Source organism: Mya arenaria, chromosome 2 (genome assembly GCF_026914265.1).
Source record: "Mya arenaria isolate MELC-2E11 chromosome 2, ASM2691426v1".
NCBI lineage: Eukaryota > Metazoa > Mollusca > Bivalvia > Myida > Myidae > Mya > Mya arenaria.
The window spans coordinates 16,678,485-16,698,837 of NC_069123.1; the positions used below are offsets into that span (position 1 = coordinate 16,678,485).

The following is a 20,353-nucleotide window of genomic DNA, read 5'->3' on the forward strand; positions in this document are numbered from 1 at the left end:
GTCTGTGACTCACAACCATGGCAGTAAATGACTGGAAGAGGTGACCTTAACATTGGCCATAAATGACCTGAAGATGAGATGTTGACCATGGCACTAGATGTCCAAAAGAAGAAACCTTAACCCTAGTAGTAAATGACCTGAAGATGTGACAAGGACCCTGGCAGTAAATGACCTGAAGAAGTGACCTTGACCCCAGCAGTAAATGACCTGAAGAAGTGACCTTGACCCTGGCCCAGTAATTGAACTGAAGAAGTGACCTTGACATTGACAGTAAATGAAAAGAAGAGGACTGGTGACCTTGAAAGAAAATGACCTGAAGGGGTTACCTTGACCCTGGCAGTAAATGAACTGAAAATGAGATCTTGACCTTGGCAGTAAATGATCTGAGGATGAGATCTTGACCCTGGCAGTAAATGTCCTAAAGATGAGACATTGACCCTGACAGTAAATGACCTGAAGAGGTGACAATGACCTTGGCAGTTAATGACCTGAAGTGGTGATCTTGACTCTGGCAGTAAATGACCTTAAGATGTGACCTTGACAGTGGCAGTAAATGTTCTGAAGATGTGACCTTGACCATGGTAGTAAATGACCTGAAGATGAGACCTTGAAAAAATGACTTGAAAAGGTGACCTTGATCCTGGTGGTAAATGAAATGAAGAGGTGACCTTAACCTTGGTGGTAAAAATGACTTGAAGAAATGGCCATGACCCTGAAGGGCCTGACCTTTTTTGAGGACAGTGAACCAGACATGAATTTATGGAACACAAGCCACCACTCAATTGCACAGTTCCAGGTTTACATTGTAATTTAGAGAACATCATTTTGGTCAGTTTCTTAAAAAGTTCCAAGTTCCTTTATTTATTCATTCTATTTTAGAGGACATTTACACAAACAGGGGACTTATTACAGAGAGATCTTATATTTCTTTCAAAAAACTTATGCTTTATGATAAGTGATTTTAGTTTTGATATATTTTAATAACAAAGGATTTATGAAGCATAACATTTTGTGGAATAAAATGAGAATTGGTGAAGGTAAGGAGAAGTTACGATTTTAACTGAATATGCATCTGAAATATGGCCCTAGCACATGATACACAATGATAATAAAGGTGGGTTACAGGCATAATGGCTGACAGTCACACTAGCTGCACTAGGAACATTACTAGCTGCACTGCCAGCATTATTATTTCTATCTTTGAAGCAGATAACATGACATTTTTATTGTATTCTGAAGAATATTTAAAGTTTTACAGCACAAAATTGGCAGCATTTTTTAATGGGTTCCAGTTTATAAATAGACTATATAAATCAAGCATATTTCTTTCATAACATTGTTCAATATTCCTTGAGAAGTTATTTCATAAAGACACGATTTTATTTGACCGAGATAAAGTTGAGATGTAAACGGATGTATTTCTGAATAGAAATAACACTGAATACCAATGGGTTAATTTGTTTATGGAGGAAAATATTCAAACAGTTTTATACCAGACCTGTGAGACTTTAATTTTTCACTGCCTTGTTATTATGAAACAGGTTTATCAAACATGCCTGACTGTAACATAGCTTTAGAATGTCATAACAGCTGGTGTGCACATGGTCAGCCCACTGCGTAGGGGCCATCTGGTGTAGATAGTGTACTTACGCACCATCTATTAACATTAATTTCAAGGTATTCATGATCATCAATATTCTAATTAATAATCAATGATTCTGAGTTAACCAGGCATACTGGGAAAACACAACAGTCCTGGCCTACTGTGATATGGTGAGTTCCATGCTTTGATATAAAAACATTGTTTGCATTTAATGAACTTCAAACACATTTCATAATCATTTCTTACAAAATCACCCACCACATGACAATACCACTGTTTGCAAAAGGCAGATTGTGAGGGTATCTGAAATAGCCCATGGTCATAAACACTAAGCTATTATTACCCAATACATCAAAAGGGCGCATCTTCCCTGACAATACAGAAGATAATCTATGTTCAGGTGTTAAAAGATGAGTTGGGAATGTGGTTGAATTGTATTTTGGATGGCATCTAGTTATTCAGCTTGCTCCCAGTGATTGGGTTCAGTGCAAAAAAGTCACAACCTGCACCAAGCACCAACCTTGTGTGCAGTAAACAGGCCTCAGATCTGTCATTTTTCAGGTTTTCAAGACAATTTGTTCACCAACTTTTACAGCTTTTACATACCAGCATTGATTGGTAATACTTAGAACAGAATCTTTGCATGTGTAATATTCTGTATGATTGTTTATACTGATGAAATATAATTACTTTTATAAGCAGAAAGGCCTGAGACTGAACCATCATTCCATGTTTAAAAACCCTAATACAGAACTTCTTTGGCTTTTGCACAAAGCAGCACTAACTCCATTCTCATTCATCAGAGCTTCGATCGTGATAACGCCAAGCATCATCACTCTGGTGAACGAGAATGCACAAACTCATAATAACATTAGAAGGAAATTAATTTAGTTTTGCATCAAGTTATATTACAAGGACTTTATTCAGTGTTTTTTTCCAGATTTGCATTCATACATACAAGGGTATATTCCTTGGTCCACTAGTTCATGTAGCGATCGTCTCATCATCAACTTTCTCTTTAATGCTGAAAAAAAAAAACGAACATCAGTTTGCGGCATTCAGGAAAATATTGTTTTACTTTATGGCCACAAGGCAGATGCAGGAACATTGTTTTTACATGAAACCAAAATTATATACAATGAAGGTAAAAACTCTTCCTTACTTGAACAAGAAAATGGGAAAAATACATAGGAATGTCTATTAAATCTGTATTATCCTGTAGACATATGTGTACTTACATTCCTTGTTTTTGTCGAGGGTAACCATCAGGGAGGCCTCATCAGTTGTTTGTTGGGGGCTCATAGGAGAGGGGGGTTCCTGCTTGACCTCCACAGCAGACCCCCCTGCACTGTCCCCACTCCCACAGAAGCTCATGTTGGATTCCTCCCCTGTGGAGCCCGCGGCCACAGCCTTAGCAATATCCGCAGCTTGCTGGTCCATTTGGCAGTCCTTACAGTAGAACTTGTGGATGTATTGGATAGCCTGCTGCTCTAGAGAGGAGCCCGGGTACAGTGGGGTCCATGGGGGACTTGTGGTCGTGTCTGAAACCCATAAGAACATGTTATAGAAATACTTGTAGATGTATTGGATAGGCTGCTGCTCTAGAGAGGAGCCCGGGTACAGTGGGGTCCATGGGGGACTTGTGGTCGTGTCTGAAACCCATAAGAACATGTTATAGAAATACTTGTGGATGTATTGGATAGCCCGCTACTCTAGAGAGGAGCCCGGGTACAGTGGGGTCCATGGGGGACTTGTGGTCGTGTCTGAAACCCATAAGAACATGTTATAGAAATACTTGTGGATGTATTGGATAGCCTGCTGCTCTAGAGAGAAGCCCGGGTACACTGGGACACTGGGACTTGTGGTCGTGTCTGAAACCAACAAGAACATGTTATAGAAGAACTTGTGGATGTACTGGATGGCCCGCTGCTCTAGAGAGAAGCTGGGTACAGTGGGGTTAGAGTTAGGGTTAGGGTGGTCATGTCTGAAACGAACTACAACATGTTACAGTCTAAGATGTACTGGATAACCAGCCAGAGTATAGCGGGGTCCATGGGGGACTCTTGAAATGGAAAACATACAACTTGTCAAAATCGCTGTTCATTGCCAACTGTCTTTTTTAATAACAAATGAACATTTACTATAAACGTAGAAATAAACTGAAACAGTCCAATTGTGTGCATCCTCACTGTGGTGAAAATCTCAGAACTTCATAAAAACTGCAAAAAATATTTTGGTTAGCTATAAAGATACAATCATAATTTTTAGTGTCACATATCCATTGTTAACTGAAGTAAAAGATTCCAGTTTCTCCACGTAGAAAATACAATACACACATAAATTGCTGAAGATGACAGAATATCATTAAGGCCACACCAAATTGATATTTCGTTCCGCGGATTTACCGCTCCTATTTTTTTGAAAATGTAAAAAAAATATATTTTTATTTTTTTTGTGCGCCCCCACCTTCATTTTGATCGCCAAGCAGATTTTTTTCAGGTAATGATTTATTAAAAGGCTAAAAATAATCAAGTATAATTTTTCTACGCTAGATTTTGTGTTTTTGTAAATGGAAGTTACCGATGCGTAGTGTTTTTATACTGTATATCGATCGGTTTAGCATGGGTTTCAATAAATTCAATCAAAATGGCGGCTTCCGGTATAAACAATGTGGCTCGAATTTTGGAAATTAAATCTTATTTTTGACAATAAATATGTTTTGAGCATGCTTGAAGTCATTGTTGATCGTCTCATGCACTAAAGGATCATTATTTAAAGCAATCATTATGCAATAAAGCATGTGTATCTGAGACTGGTAGCGATTTTTAATTGCATAATTAGTGACTCGTTTTGAATGGAAATCGGACAGGTCAACTTAACTGTAACATGAGTCATTGTTTGGTCCAAATTGATGTATCAAGCTCATTTTTGATCAAATTCTGACAAAACAACAGTTTTGAACAAATATCTATTCACAAATAACGATATAAACACTGGTCTGGATATACCTCAACATAAGTAAGCCTAAGTTTATCACCTTATAGTTTGTTTTTATTTGCAGCATAATCTGGGATTGTAATGCACTTGTCAATTGTAACCACTGCCCCGCCCACCCCTTGCCCTTGTTCCAGGAGTATACCCGGGACAACAGAGGCAATGGGCTGTGTTTTGACCTTTCAGGTGGCCCTGCAGTGCCTATTGAATGTGGTTTTGTCTTCATATTGAAAATAGTCGGGAATGGGGGAGGGGGGCATATACAATTGGCTGGTGCATAAAAACATCTAAATAATAAAAAAAAGTACTCTGAAAAATACCCTTGTTCTTTTTGTTTTAATAAGCACATGTCATTGGATTTCCTGTGACAATAAAAACAAAATTTAGTCTATGTTATATGGAGTCTGATGTTTGATGATGCCTGTGTAAGTGATCATTTTTTACAAATCCAAAATCAATCCTAAGTTATGTCTAAATACAGTTGCATAATTATGATGTTAAACTGATTCAGGTAGATTTATATAAGTCGTTTCAAACTTTTTACTAAAAGCAGGGTTATTTACTATTATGAATGATCGTCATATTAAAGTACGTTTTAATTATATAAGAAATTAGATTTATCCATATAATGTTTGTACTAAACACGGATGAATAAATAGTATGTTTTCTGACATTTTCCCAATGTCCATTAGAGGTTCAGTTCAAGATGGCATTAAAATGGGTTTTAGGGCAATTATTTTGAACAATCTTTCTTATTTATATTTAATATAAGGAAAAATATATTTTTCGCTCTTCGCTCGCTTCGGTTTTTATGAAAACTGACAAACTTTTTTTTTTTTTTCGCTCGCTCGCTCCAATTTTTTTTGGCAAAAATCCGAGGAACTAAACATTAATTTGGTGTGGCCTATGGAACAAAAAAATAATAATCATACAGTTACAGCAGCAGTTACAAATGATTTAGCAGTGTCATTATTATTACTCCAACTGATATACCTGGCCTACAAGGAAATAATAGGCAACATATGTAATAGGTAAAAAAATCATACCCAATATCCCCCAAAATATGGGACAGATTCGAGAGCTGGTACATTGACCCCAACATCAAATGTAACTGAATTAGTTCTTTGAACAAGAAAAGAGAAGAAGCCGTGAAAAGATTATAAAAGCCACCGATTTATTTGTTTTGATTCACTTTTGCCCATAATCTTCCCATGCTCAAAAAAGAGCCCAAGATTTAAACACTGCCAGAAATGTAACATAACACTCTTCATACTTCAATGTTATAACAGTTTCAAACTTTCTTGCCCTTCATATAATTAAAGATGCACTATAACTCCCAAATAAGATTTACCACAATTAATACAATTGTTTAATTAAATATACCAGAAAGGATGAATAAATTAAAAAAATAATGGTTCTTACGAAGGATTCAAAGTTTAATTTGAAAGAAATGTGCAGCAAACAGTTATTTCTACCTTACGTGACCATGGAAAATCACTGTAAATCTTTTAGCATCCAATCATTTAATATTTTTTGCGTTTTCAGCTACGAAATACACAGATACAATCTTGTTATCAGTAATTAATATTTTCCTTAAATGCATTATTTAGTGAGTAGTTAAAAATTTATCACTCAAAATGTATGTATGTTACACATGTGTATGTATTGATTTTGAATAAGAGTGTCAATTTAACTTCTTTTAATCAAATTCTGTAGTTCTACTTTACTTTCAGGAATACAGAGAAAGACTGAGAACAATTAAAGCTATGAAGAAAATATATTAAATTTGTTCTAATGCACCTGAATGAGGTTAAACAATGAAAAGAATCAATAAAATTTAATGAACATTCCGAAAATGATAACCTTTCCAGAAGCTAAATTGTTTAAGTGACAAAAATAAGCGCTAAGAACCACTTTCATGAGAAGAACATAAACAAAATGGCTCCGTCATTAACATTCTATTGGAAATAATGTGATGAATCACCATCAACAATTAAAGAGTCTCTGCTCTGCTGCTTGTGATGATTGTGTTTCTGAAGGTAGACACTGCATCTTCAATCAGACAGGAGGTTCCTCGCACCATGCCGGCCTGGCAGTTGTTTGTAAAGCAGAAAAATAAATCAACAGGCTTCATCAGAGAAAATGAATGTTTCAACAACAATTTTTGCCTAACTGATATTATGTAAAAGCAAAAACCATCATTATCCAGGTAAAAAACAAACAGAATATTTACCATTCCTTTACAGTTACCAATAATCTTATCAAAAGTTGAACTATTTGCAGCTGTTATCTGTGTTTTTTGGCAACATCATGGCGTGGGAGGCATGTTGACATTTTCCAGGTATGAAAAGAATCTGATCAACTCTTCGATAACCTATGATAACAACTTGTACTTTCTAGAAGAATACGGTATTCTGTCGCTTATATACGGTAAACTATTCCACCTGTATATTTCCAGCTATATTTTATACTAAAGCACAATATTCCAATGTCATTTCACTTAACATAACTATATACAACCTATTTTCAAAAATGCTTCAAGTAAAATCCACAGATTTCTTTTTTTAAAGTTTTTATTATTTCTAAGAAAAAAACATGACCTCGTTACAATCTATGTAATACGAGTAGACTCTTCATGTTTCTGAAATCCCATTATAATCTACAAGGACACTTTTCACAATTAAATAAAAATGCCTGCATCTATTTATGTATGAAATTGAAAATAGCCTTAATAAAAGGACAGTCCAAATACAGCACCCAGATGGTACAAGTACCTCAGATTTAAAGCTGACAAGAGCCAATACTCCACTCCCCATGACAGAAATTTCCAAGAAACTGTAACTTGACTCTAGCACTGAATCTGGAGGGAAATGTCATCTGGCTGCTGGTGACAGATGCTGCTCTACACTGTGAGGAGAGGCGAAAGTACCAACAGGAAGCCAGCCATGGTCAACATCAACATGCTCGATAGGTTGGTCTGCGAAGCATTGTGCAGTTTCTTCAACTTGAATAGTTTTCACTGCTTTGATTGTGACCATTTTGTTGGTGTAAGTTTTATTATTGCTTTTTTTCAAAATTTAGAATTTCCAATTTCCATTTATCTTTCACAATTTGTATAGATTATAGTTATCAAAAGATGAAGAAGACTAGAATACAGTTATTAGAAGATGAAGTTTATCCCCACTGCTCCCTTACCCTGCCATAATCACAGCAAAAACACTCGGCAGAATAAATAATTCAAACATGATTATTCCAATAAATCCCTTTTAGATTTAATGTTGCTATTAAATGTTCTTTTATAGACTTACTATTTTGGGAACTGGGATGGTGACCAAAAGATGACTGGCTTTACATACCTTCACAGTTTGAAACACTTTCATATCAAAAAGGTCATAGAAACTTGGGAAAAATTTGGTTCATCAGACCTTTTTGCAACCATTAAAAAATACACCAGGTACCAAAAAAACCAACAGACACTTATGTCAGTCAAATTCTAAAAAAGAGTGCTAGTTTTTGTTGGAACAAATGTATGAGCAGAACTCCAATTATCTGAGAGTCAGACGGGAGATAATCTCTAAACCAGAAAGGACGTGGCAAGGTGAGAGGAAGAATAGTTGCCGATGAAGACAGGTTTTGTCATTAACTCCGCAAAGCCATCATTCCATTTTCTCGAAGTCTCCTGCTGTTGTTTTATGCAACATTTTTGCCAGCGTTACTTTTTGCTAATGGAAATAAACACTGTAAATCTGCTGTCTGAAGACATTGGATATGCTTATCTTGGCAAGGTATTTTGCCGTTAAACTGTTACACACATTTTAGTCATTGCTTGGAGTTACAGCAATAGAAAAGCATTTTCAAAAACAGAAACCTGTAGGACTAAATCAGCCACTTTTTTAATTCAACAACCCACATCCCTATAGCTTGAAAAAATATTCTTGAACCGTTTTTATTTTTATTTTTTGGGGGTGGGGGGGGGGGGAGAATGAAAAAAATGCATGTAAAGGTCCAGCACACAACTTAGTTAGTAACACCTTAATGTTGTCCCCTCCTTCAGAAGCATATATTCACTCCCACTGACACTTTAGTCTTCCAACGAGAAGCAAAGGCCGAAATGAGAAGAGAAGAGAAATGAACAGATATGAAGAAGAAATCGAAGAATAAATGCCATTCTCACTAGCAACAAAACATACAACATAACTAGATAAGATCATCATAAACTACTTTTACACTGCAAGTAGCATTAAACAGCAGTAACGGCATATTTATCATAATTCAGTAAGTAATAGAATGTGCTGACTATCATAAAAAATTTGCGCATGAATTTTTTTTATTATGATATAATTGTTTATTAATATTTTCTTTAGTAAAACAATACACTCCATCAGAAAACATCACTCAATTACTTAATGACGTATGTAAATGATTAATGTGTGAAAATAGAACTAATATTCATGATTATTCTGCAGACAAGCACTTGGAGCATGGTGCCTGTCTTAAGTTTGATAAGCAACTGCAAGGCAAAGCTTTTCTCTGATTGTAGCAGGGCTGGTAGTAAGGTTGACTGTGACTATGTGACATTCCCTTAACATTATTCCAATTCATGCAGTTTGTGACATAAACAAATTCAGGACAAACCCCTGTTATTGGTCAAGCTTAAATTCAAAAGACTGGTTGGCTGCTGCTGTGTTCACTAATGTCAGTCAAGGTATGTGGTCTGCTGTTGTGTACATCAATGAGTGAAAGATTGTGGTGGGCTGTTGTGTTCTTCAAGACTGTGGTAAGCTGTTGTGTGCTTCAATGAGACAGATTATGGTAGGCTGTTGTGTTCATCAATGAGACAGACTGTGGTAAGCTGTTGTGTGCTTCAATGAGACAGATTATGGTAAGCTGTTGTGTTCATCAATGAGACAGACTATGGTAGGCTGTTGTGTTCATCAATGAGACAGACTGTGGTAAGCTGTTGTGTGCTTCAATGAGACAGATTATGGTAAGCTGTTGTGTTCATCAATGAGACAGACTATGGTAGGCTGTTGTGTTCACCAATGAATCAAAGGCTATGGTAGGCTGTTGTGTTCACCAATGAGTCAAAGACTTTGGTAGGCTGTTGTGTTCACCAATGAGTCAAAGACTTTGGTAGGCTGTTGTGTTCACCAATGAGTCAAAGACTGTGGTAGGCGGCTGTGTTCACCAATGAGACAAAGACTGTGGTAGGCTGTTGTGTTCATCAATGAGACAAAGACTATGGTAGGCTGTTGTGTTCACCAATGAGTCAAAGGCTTTGGTAGGCTGTTGTGTTCACCAATGAATCAAAGGCTTTGGTAGGCTGTTGTGTTCATCAATGAGACAAAGACTTTGGTAGGCTGTTGTGTTCACCAATGAGTCAAAGGCTTTGGTAGGCTGTTGTGTTCACCAATGACTCAAAGACTTTGGTAGGCTGTTGTGTTCACCAATGAGTCAAAGACTTTGGTAGGCTGTTGTGTTCACCAATGAGTCAAAGACTGTGGTAGGCGGTTGTGTTCACCAATGAGACAAAGACTGTGGTAGGCGGTTGTGCTCACCATTGAGTCAAAGACTGTGGTAGGCTGTTGTGTTCATCAATGAGTCAAAGACTTTGGTAGGCTGTTGTGTTCACCAATGAGTCAAAGACTATGGTAGGCGGTTGTGTTCACCAATGAGTCAAAGACTATGGTAGGCGGTTGTGTTCATCAATGAGTCAAAGACGTTGGTAGGCTGTTGTGTTCACCAATGAGTCAAAGACTATGGTAGGCTGTTGTGTTCGCCAATGAGTCAAAGACTTTGGTAGGCTGTTGTGTTCATCCATCATTTACACTTTAATTTACCTCTTAGCAGCATATTCTATCATTTAAAAAAAAACATTGCATTTAGAACTTTAAAGATTTGAAAACAATCATATATAAATCAACATCTGTCATGCATTTTATCTAAATAAACTAGCCTGTTCCTCAGACAAAATAAATATTGATGATCCTGTAAACAGCACCATACATTTTGCTAGAAGACTCTGCAAAACCTGAAGAATAATGGCAATCTGCAATAGAAATGCAGTGACATGCATTTAGATGGTTCTGTAGTCCCCTGGAATGTTAATCTAATCTGTATGATGGCAAACAGGTGATTGTTATAATTCTTTGCCTACATAATGTTATATATATATATCCATAATTTTGTACAATTCTTGTCAGACTCATTTTTTAAATGACTTAATTTTTTGGAAAGCTGATGGTCTTTTCCCAAGGTTGATATTAATGATATAAGAGCGTTTTCAGTTCTTGGAAAGATTTTGAACAGTAGTACTGATCTTTTGAATGTCTACCCTTGGCCACTCCAAATTGATGTTTTTGATCTTAAGATTTACTGCACCTATTTATTAGAAACGCTAAAATAAATAGGCAGACAAAGCTTTCTGGTGAAGCCATGTTGCATAAAGCAAAACATGTAACATAATGTCCTTGACAACTTCCAGGAGACTGAAACAGGTATATTAACTGAATGTTTCATAGGGCAAGAGGCTGAAACAGGTATATTAAATGAATGGTTCATAGGGCAAGAGGCTGAAACAGGTATATAAAATGAATGTTTCATGGGACAGGAGACTGAAAGGTATATCAAATGAATGTTTCACAGGGCAGGAGACTGAAACAGGTATATTTAATGAATGTTTCATTAGACAAGAGACTGAAACAGGTATATCAAATGAATGTTTCATGGGACAGGAGACTGAAACAGGTATATCAAATGAATGTTTCATGGGACAGGAGACTGAAAGGTATATCAAATGAATGTTTCATGGGACAGGAGACTGAAACAGGTATATTAAATGAATGTTTCATGGGACAGGAGACTGAAACAGGTATATCAAATGAATGTTTCATGGGACAGGAGACTGAAACAGGTATATTTAATGAATGTTTCATTAGACAAGAGACTGAAACAGGTATATTAAATGAATGTTTCATAGGACAGGAGACTAAAACAGGTATATTAAATTAATGTTTCATAGGGCAGGAGACTAAAACAGGTATATTAAATTAATGTTTCATAGGACAGGAGACTGAAACAGGTATATTAAATTAATGTTTCATAGGACAGGACACTGAAACAGGTATATTAAATGAATGTTTCATAGGGCAGGAGACTAAAACAGGTATATTAAATTAATGTTTCATAGGACAGGAGACTGAAACAGGTATATTAAATGAATGTTTGTTTCATAGGGCAATAGAGCAGGAGGCTGAAACAGGTATATTAACTGAATGTTGCATAGGACAGGAGACTGAAACAGGTATATTAAATAAATGTTTCATAGGGCAATAGAGCAGGAGGCTGAAACAGGTATATTAAATGAATGTTTCATAGGGCAATAGAGCAGGAGGCTGAAACAGGTATATTAAATGAATGTTTGTTTCAAAGGGCAATAGAGCAGGAGGCTGAAACAGGTATATTAAATGAATGTTTGTTTCATAGGGCAATAGAGCAGGTCCACGCTGAAACAGGTATATTAAATAAATGTTTCATAGGGCAATAGAGCAGGAGGCTGAAACAGGTATATTAAATGAATGTTTGTTTCAAAGGGCAATAGAGCAGGAGGCTGAAACAGGTATATTAAATGAATGTTTGTTTCATAGGGCAATAGAGCAGGTCCACGCTGAAACAGGTATATTAAATAAATGTTTCATAGGGCAATAGAGCAGGAGGCTGAAACAGGTATATTAAATGAATGTTTGTTTCAAAGGGCAATAGAGCAGGAGGCTGAAACAGGTATATTAAATGAATGTTTGTTTCATAGGGCAATAGAGCAGGAGGCTGAAACAGGTATATTAAATGAATGTTTCATAGAGCAGGAGGCTGAAACAGGTATATTAAATGAATGTTTCATAGAGCAGGAGGCTGAAACAGGTATATTAAATGAATGTTTCATAGAGCAGGAGACTGGAACAGGTATATTAAATGAATGTTTCATAAGACAGGAGATTGAAACAGGACATATTAAATGAATGTTTCACAGGGCAGGAGATTGAAACAGGTATATTAAATGAATGTTTCACAGGGCAGGAGATTGAAACAGGTATATTAAATGAATGTTTCATAAGACAGGAGATTGAAACAGGACATATTAAATGAATGTTTCACAGGGCAGGAGATTGAAACAGGTATATTAAATGAATGTTTCATAAGACAGGAGATTGAAACAGGACATATTAAATGAATGTTTCATAGGGCAGGAGATTGAAACAGGTATATTAAATGAATGTTTCATAAGACAGGAGACTGAAACAGGTATATATTAAATGAATGTTTCATAAGACAGGAGATTGAAACAGGTATATTAAATGAATGTTTCACAGGGCAGGAGATTGAAACAGGTATATTAAATGAATGTTTCATAAGACAGGAGATTGAAACAGGTATATTAAATGAATGTTTCATAAGACAGGAGATTGAAACAGGTATATATTAAATGAATGTTTCATAAGACAGGAGACTGAAACAGTTATATTAAATGAATGTTTCATAAGACAGGAGACTGAACCACTGGTATATTAAACGAATGTTTCATAGGACAGGAGACTGAAACAGGTATATTAAATGAATGTTTCACGGGGCAGGAGACTGAAACAGGTATATTAAATGAATGTTTCACGGGGCAGGAGACTGAAACAGGTATATTAAATGAATGTTTCACGGGGCAGGAGACTGAAACAGGTATATTAAATGAATGTTTCACGGGGCAGGAGACTGAAACAGGTATATTAAATGAATGTTTCACGGGGCAGGAGACTGAAACAGGTATATTAAATGAATGTTTCATAAGACAGGAGACTGAAACAGGTATATTAAATGAATGTTTCATAGGGCAGGAGACTGAAACAGGTATATGAAATGAATGTTTCATAAGACAGGAGATTGAAACAGGTATATGAAATGAATGTTTCATAGGGCAGGAGACTGAAACAGGTATATCAAATGAATGTTTCATAAGACAGGAGACTGAAACAGGTATATTTAATGAATGTTTCATAACACAGGACACTGAAACAGGTATATCAAATGAATGTTTCATAGGACAGGAGACTGAAACAGGTATATCAAATGAATGTTTCATAGGGCAGGAGATTGAAACAGGTATATTAAATGAATGTTTCATAAGACAGGAGATTGAAACAGGTATATGAAATGAATGTTTCACAGGGCAGGAGACTGAAACAGGTATATTAAATGAATGTTTCATAAGACAGGAGATTGAAACAGGTATATTCACTGAATGTTTCATAGGGCAGGAGACTGAAACAGGTATATCAAATGAATGTTTCATAAGACAGGAGACTGAAACAGGTATATTTAATGAATGTTTCATAAGACAGGACACTGAAACAGGTATATGAAATGAATGTTTCACAGGGCAGGAGACTGAAACAGGTATATTAAATGAATGTTTCTTAAGACAGGAGACTGAAACAGGTATATTCACTGAATGTTTCATAGGGCAGGAGACTGAAACAGGTATATCAAATGAATCTTAAACAGGTACATTAAATGAATGTTTCGTAAGGTATTGCCTTTATCTTGCATATCAGAAGATTAATAATGTTTTAATTGTTCATGATTATCATTCTAAATAGTTTTTGTTTAGGAGAAAATGGTTTCACCATCACTTGCATCAATGTTTTAAAATAAAATAAAATTGTTTTTTCACCCACAACCTCCATTTTCTCAGCAAAAGTAAATTGGTGTGGCTTATGGTACAAAAACTCTTCTAGAATAGCCCCCCATGCTGATTGCCACAGTTCAAGATACCACAGCAGGAACATTATGAGGTTCTGCACAATTTGTGGGAGAGATGACTGGATATGTGTAACCTTCTTATCACATCAAAGACAACAATAATTAGGTCACTTTCCCCCTAACTGCTCTCACCTGTATTGAGATTTTTTTGGATCTTTTTTTATTCTTAGACAAAACAAAGATAAAAAGATTCAAAGAAAAGATCAATACTAAAAATGCTTTAATTATCTAGCTTCATTGTGAGGACAGCTGTAAGCTAATACAAATTTGTCTCCTGAGGAGAAATCCCTAGGACAAGAGAGCTTGCCCCATTACATATCCAGCCTATGACATCTTGGGTTAGACATCAATGATTTTTTCTTCGGTTAATTTTACTAACCATTATCCCATTCCAAGAAAGCATCTATTTTCCTCAAAAAAATTAAATCATTTTTCTGCTATTAACTCAATTTCCTTTCATCCAGAATTTAAACTTTGCATTTTGATCAGACAAATTTCCATTCTTGACATCTATTTGGCACCAGAAGTCACTACAGCTGTATGATTTCCTCCTATTCTTACCATGTATTCTCTGTACTCGCTTGTTCTTGAAATGGTTTGGTGACACTAGTTTTCTCTTCTTGCCTAAAGTCTCATGAACAGGGAGGTGAGCTGAAAATAGAAGCAATATCCACATTAGGAAACTTTTATGAGAAATTTATGTTATGTTAATCTGACGATGAGACGTAGATTAAAAATAGAAACATAACTATTCAATAAAACTTACTCTACAGACATTTCTCTAGAAAATAGGTTCAGATAATTCCTTCTATTATAAGGTACCTTTGGAAACATCATATCACCATAGTTACTTTTGAAAACATGATAGCTTCAGTTCTTCTGGAAACATCATACTATAGTATCTTTTGGAAACATCATAGTTACCTCAGTTACTTACTTTTCGAGACATCATAGCTTCTTTTTTTAGAAACATTATATTATTAGTTACTTGTGGAAACATCATATCTTATTAACTTCCTTAAAATCATAGCTTTGAGACTTTTAAAAACATCATACCATAGTAACTTTTGGCATCATCACACCATAGTTACTTTTGGCAAACATCATACCATAGTTACTTTAGGCTGCATAATACTGTAGTTACTTTTGGCAACATCATACCATAGCTACCTTTGGCAGCACCTCATACCATAGCTACTTTGGCAACACAATAACAGAGCATCTTTTGAAAACATCTTATCATAGCTACTTTTGGCAGCATCATATCATAGCTACTTTTGGCAGCATCATATCATAGCTATTTTTGGCAGCATCATACCATAGCTACTTTTGGCAGCATCATACCATAGCTTCTTTTGGCAACATCATAACATAGCTACTTTTGGCAACATCATACCAGAGTTACTTTTGGCAGCATCATACCAGAGTTACTTTTGGCAACATCATACCATAGCTACTTTTGGCAGCATCATATCATAGCTAATTTTGGCAGCATCATATCATAGCTACTTTTGGCATCATCATACCATAGCTACTTTTGGCAGCATCATACCATAGCTACCTTTGGTGACATCATACCTTAGCTACTTTTGGCAACATCATATCAGAGTTACTTTTGTCAGCATCACAATACCATAGCTACTATTGACAACATCATACCAGAGTTACTTTTGGCAACGTCATACCAGAGTTACTTTTGGCATCATCATACCAGAGTTACTTTTGGCAACATCATACCAGAGTTACTACTGGCAACATCATACCAGAGTTACTTTTGGCAGCATCATACCATAGCTCCTTTTGGCAACATCATACCAAAGTTACTTTTGGCAACATCATTCCAGAGTTACTTTTGGCATCATCATACCAGAGTTACTTTTGGCAACATCATACCAGAGCTATTTTTGGCAACATCATACCATAGCTATTTTCAGAAGCATCATACCAGAGTTACTTTTGACAACATCATACCTGGGTTACTTTTTGAAACTGCATACCAGAGATACTTTTGGCAACATCATACCCGAGTTACTTTTGGCAACTAAATACCAAAGTTACTTTTGGAAACTGCATATCATATTCACTTTTTGGAAATATAATAGCTTAGTAACTTTATGAAACTTCATAGCTAAGTTACTTTTAGAAACATAATATAATTATTTTGACTTTTGGCTCTTTGCTTTGGATTCTAATGAACCAGACTAAATAAGAAATAACTTTCGTGAGGTTAAAACATGTTGTATCTACACCAGGTTATGTATACTTCATGAACAGTGTAACATAGTACAACATCATACTGAAGCAAATGTGAGTTGGCACATTTGTATCAATTTTGTACTATCTGAAAATATATCATTTTAAATTAACTTTAAGAAACACCGTATTTTACCATAACAAACATCAATACACTACTTTTTCCTAGAAGGCAGAGCAACAAACAACCAATGGGAAATTGTCAGTGACAAAAAAGTTTACCACAATAAATATGGTCAAGGTTGTCATGGAAGGTGGGTGTTTCTATGACGATGTCACCTTCACTGGGCATTGCCTCCTCGTGCCCACACAGCTGTACCATTATCCAAACCCAAGTCTACACACTTACTTCCCTTGGAGTTAGAGTTGCCATTTGTTTCACTATTCTTGCACACTTAGTGTGATTGTATTAGGATTCTTATAAATCACATTTATATTCAGGATTTCAAGGGGTGCTCACACATTACACTTTAAACAAACATTTGATAACACTTTCAAGCTATACACAATTAATCTTTTGGCTCACAATTTGACTATCTTCTATCAATTTGCCATCAAAAATACCATAAACACAAAGTATCCAAGAAAACTATGAAATCCAGTCAAGAAAGAAGTTAACTCCATTTTTACACCAACATATCATAATAAATACACACAAACAATAAATAAATAAATAAATAAATATAATTTCACTATTTACAAATCAATCCAGCACAACACAAAGAATAGGAATGATGAAAAGTACAGGGCAATGTGTTTTGGCAGAAACTTAATGAACGGGGCTTATCAGGCACGATCATCATGAAGGTATTAATTACAGTAATCAGGATCATCTGATTCAACTTGGGAGTCCCTAGTCTGGAGCCCTTAATGATAAAGGAACCTACCATCAGTCTTATCTTCTTATGTTTTAGCAGCCTTTTAATCTATTGTGTAAACATGAAAATTTGATAAAGATGAACTTAGAAGACTGCCAGGAAAGTTTTGGGGACAGAATTATTGCGAGTTCATTTTCGAACTAAAGAACTATAATGTAGGAACTAAACTCATGGGCTCAATTTTAAACTTTTTAAGGAAAAAAACTGATTTCTGTGATTTTCTATTTTATGCAAAATATAAAAATTATAATCCAGACAACTAAGGATCATCCTTATGCTTCAATTCCAAGATCATGAAAAAGATTCATAATGGGTTAACTAAGTGTCTTATAAATTGTACATTTTAAGCTCTGTATGGGGTGATTAAGAAATACTAATGTTTCTTGACTTGTAATACACTGACCAAAGTAATTATATTAAAAGCAAGACATGATTTCATTCATTAGAGAACATGCCAGGGTGTTTACAGACCAGTCTCCAAACAGATGAGCAATCTGGCTGACTACAGAGCAAACCCATCAAACTATCAGCCCTAACATTCAGACATTCCTAAATAATCAAACTGAAGGTGCCCTGAGGTGAATAAACCAGTACATTGTTTCATAGAAATAATGTTCACAATGCACTTGCTGGCATATACACACAATGAAACATGGTCATTGGATGTATGACCTTGACCTTGAAAGGTTTATCAAAAACATGATAGTTTCCTCATTTGAATTTGAGCACTGGGGTAATGATAGACAATCATGACACCCAAAAGGAACATAATCAATTTCACCAAAAGGTCATTAGAAGAAACTTCTAAAGTGAAAAACATTGTTACTCAGATATTTTGCCCAAGAACTTCATTTTCAAAATTTAAAAAGTACTTAATAAAACCTGATTAACTATGAAAGACAAGCAGGATCTAAAATGATGCACTGAAACACTCCCTATGCCTGACAGCTGGCGTGAAAGCCACAACCAGCATGCCTCATACAAACAGTAGCAGTAACTGTAACTTGTGGTGCAAATTGGTGAAGTGAGTCCTGCCTGCCAGATATCAGCGCCTATAATCACCTTATCCCTGTGCTGATGAGCCACAGCGCCATGGGTCACTGACTCAATTCACTACTTGATCTGCTCCTGCAGTTTTTATCAGTACAATACACTGGTAATATAATGATGGCTTTCTGATGCAATTATTTAATTTAATGCCTGCTTTCCACTACGGCATTTTAATAAATGTATTGTTTTATTTTCTGGACTCATTTTGAGAAGATGGAAAACCATTTAGGCCCCCAAGACAATGGGACATCATAAATTCAACATAATTTTAAATCTTGATACTCTGACATTTACAGGAATGTAATGTCATCGTGTCTTCTATGTTAAAGGGCTATTATTCTGCTTAAAAAATCTTCATGATATGCAGCAAAACAAATTTCCTGCGAATCATCACCCTTTAATTACTAAAATATGTGCAGGATTGAAATGAATCAGACTAAGAATGTCCCTGTTTTTGGTAGAATCAAAGTGTTGAAGACAGATTGGTATTGGGTGTGGGGGGGGGGGGGGGAGGAAACAGTTAACAGGGAAAAACATTCCTGACCAGTAAAATGTGGAATTGCTCTTCTGGGTTCTTGTAAAAACAAAACAATGTGAGACATCTCTCATTCAGCTGAATTTCAGATTTTAGTACTAAAATAAACCATTAGACAAAACAGGTTTCCATTAGCCTAAAGGAAATTCCTTTGAGCATAATTGGCAAAACAATACAATTCCTTGTCAAGATCTTTTTCAATGTTTAAACTAAACAACTTTCAAAGACACAGATCTTGCCAAGAAAATGAAGTACCAATTTATCACAGGATTCATAATCAGTAAGATTATAATGTATTACAGTTTGACAATAATAATAATAAAATGGTATGTTTCAGTGATTAACTTAAAATAACTTGCTGATATGCACAATATGGGATGAGATTTAGAAAAGGCATTGGTATCCAGAGGGGATGAAACTAAGATGATGGAAACAGATATAGAAAAGGAAAGTATTGTGACTGGAAGAGAATTATTAAAGGTAAGATTCAAGATTGGATTGATTTTTTGGAAAAGGCAAATTTCGAGATGGGATGAGATTTTTCCAAGAGGCAAGTACAGTAAATCTGCGATCGCTCGAGGATGCTGGGGTCTGAGCTAAAACCTCGAGGGTACCCATGTTTCGTACGACCCGAGTTTCAATTTTCCAGTCTGTTCTTAAATATCTTTCAGTGTATTTTAAGTTTGAAGTCGTCAAACAGACGGTTTACTACGACACCGATTATGTGTTGCGTTGTGAAATCGCTCATATGTTCAAAGGCTGTCGTTTACGAAATGTAAACGAAAAAATACTTATAAATGAATAAATAATAATGTTTATTTTTACAAAAAGCACACTTTCTAAACAAGCAACATTTAAATATGACAGTACAAATTATGGCATTAGTGAGATTTAAGTCACAAAATCAAGGATTGAGGATTGGTGCATCTTGTCTGTCTCGCGAAACTGTTCAAACTCATAATTATAACTTCTCAATTGCCCTTAATCAACTATCATCGGTCATGCGTAAACGGTGATAAATGGTTTTTCACACCCTATCAAATTTCCTTTTAACTGTCATTGCAGTTTCTACAACTTGCAAAGACACCAAGCAATTGTTTTTGGAACACGTGTTTGGAATAAAGTGTGAAATTATGACCTCGAGGGAGCCATAAGGTTTTGTGCATGATTTGTGTATTTGGGACTGGCTATAGTGCTCGACTCCTTGACTTATTTAGGTTTCGCTGCAGCGTCAGT

The 20,353-nt window shown here is 35.7% G+C and overlaps 1 protein-coding gene across 1 annotated transcript in view; it reads right to left on the bottom strand.

Annotated features, from left to right (window-relative positions):
* Positions 1–20,353, bottom strand: part of LOC128203041 (myocardin-related transcription factor B-like) — an 84,885-nt gene that overhangs the window by 26,464 nt on the left and 38,068 nt on the right. The window contains 3 exon segments of the mRNA XM_052904292.1: positions 2,562–2,627; positions 2,842–3,144; positions 14,963–15,052. Of these exon segments, the coding sequence (XP_052760252.1) occupies positions 2,562–2,627; positions 2,842–3,043 (268 nt within the window). The 5' untranslated portion in view covers positions 3,044–3,144; positions 14,963–15,052.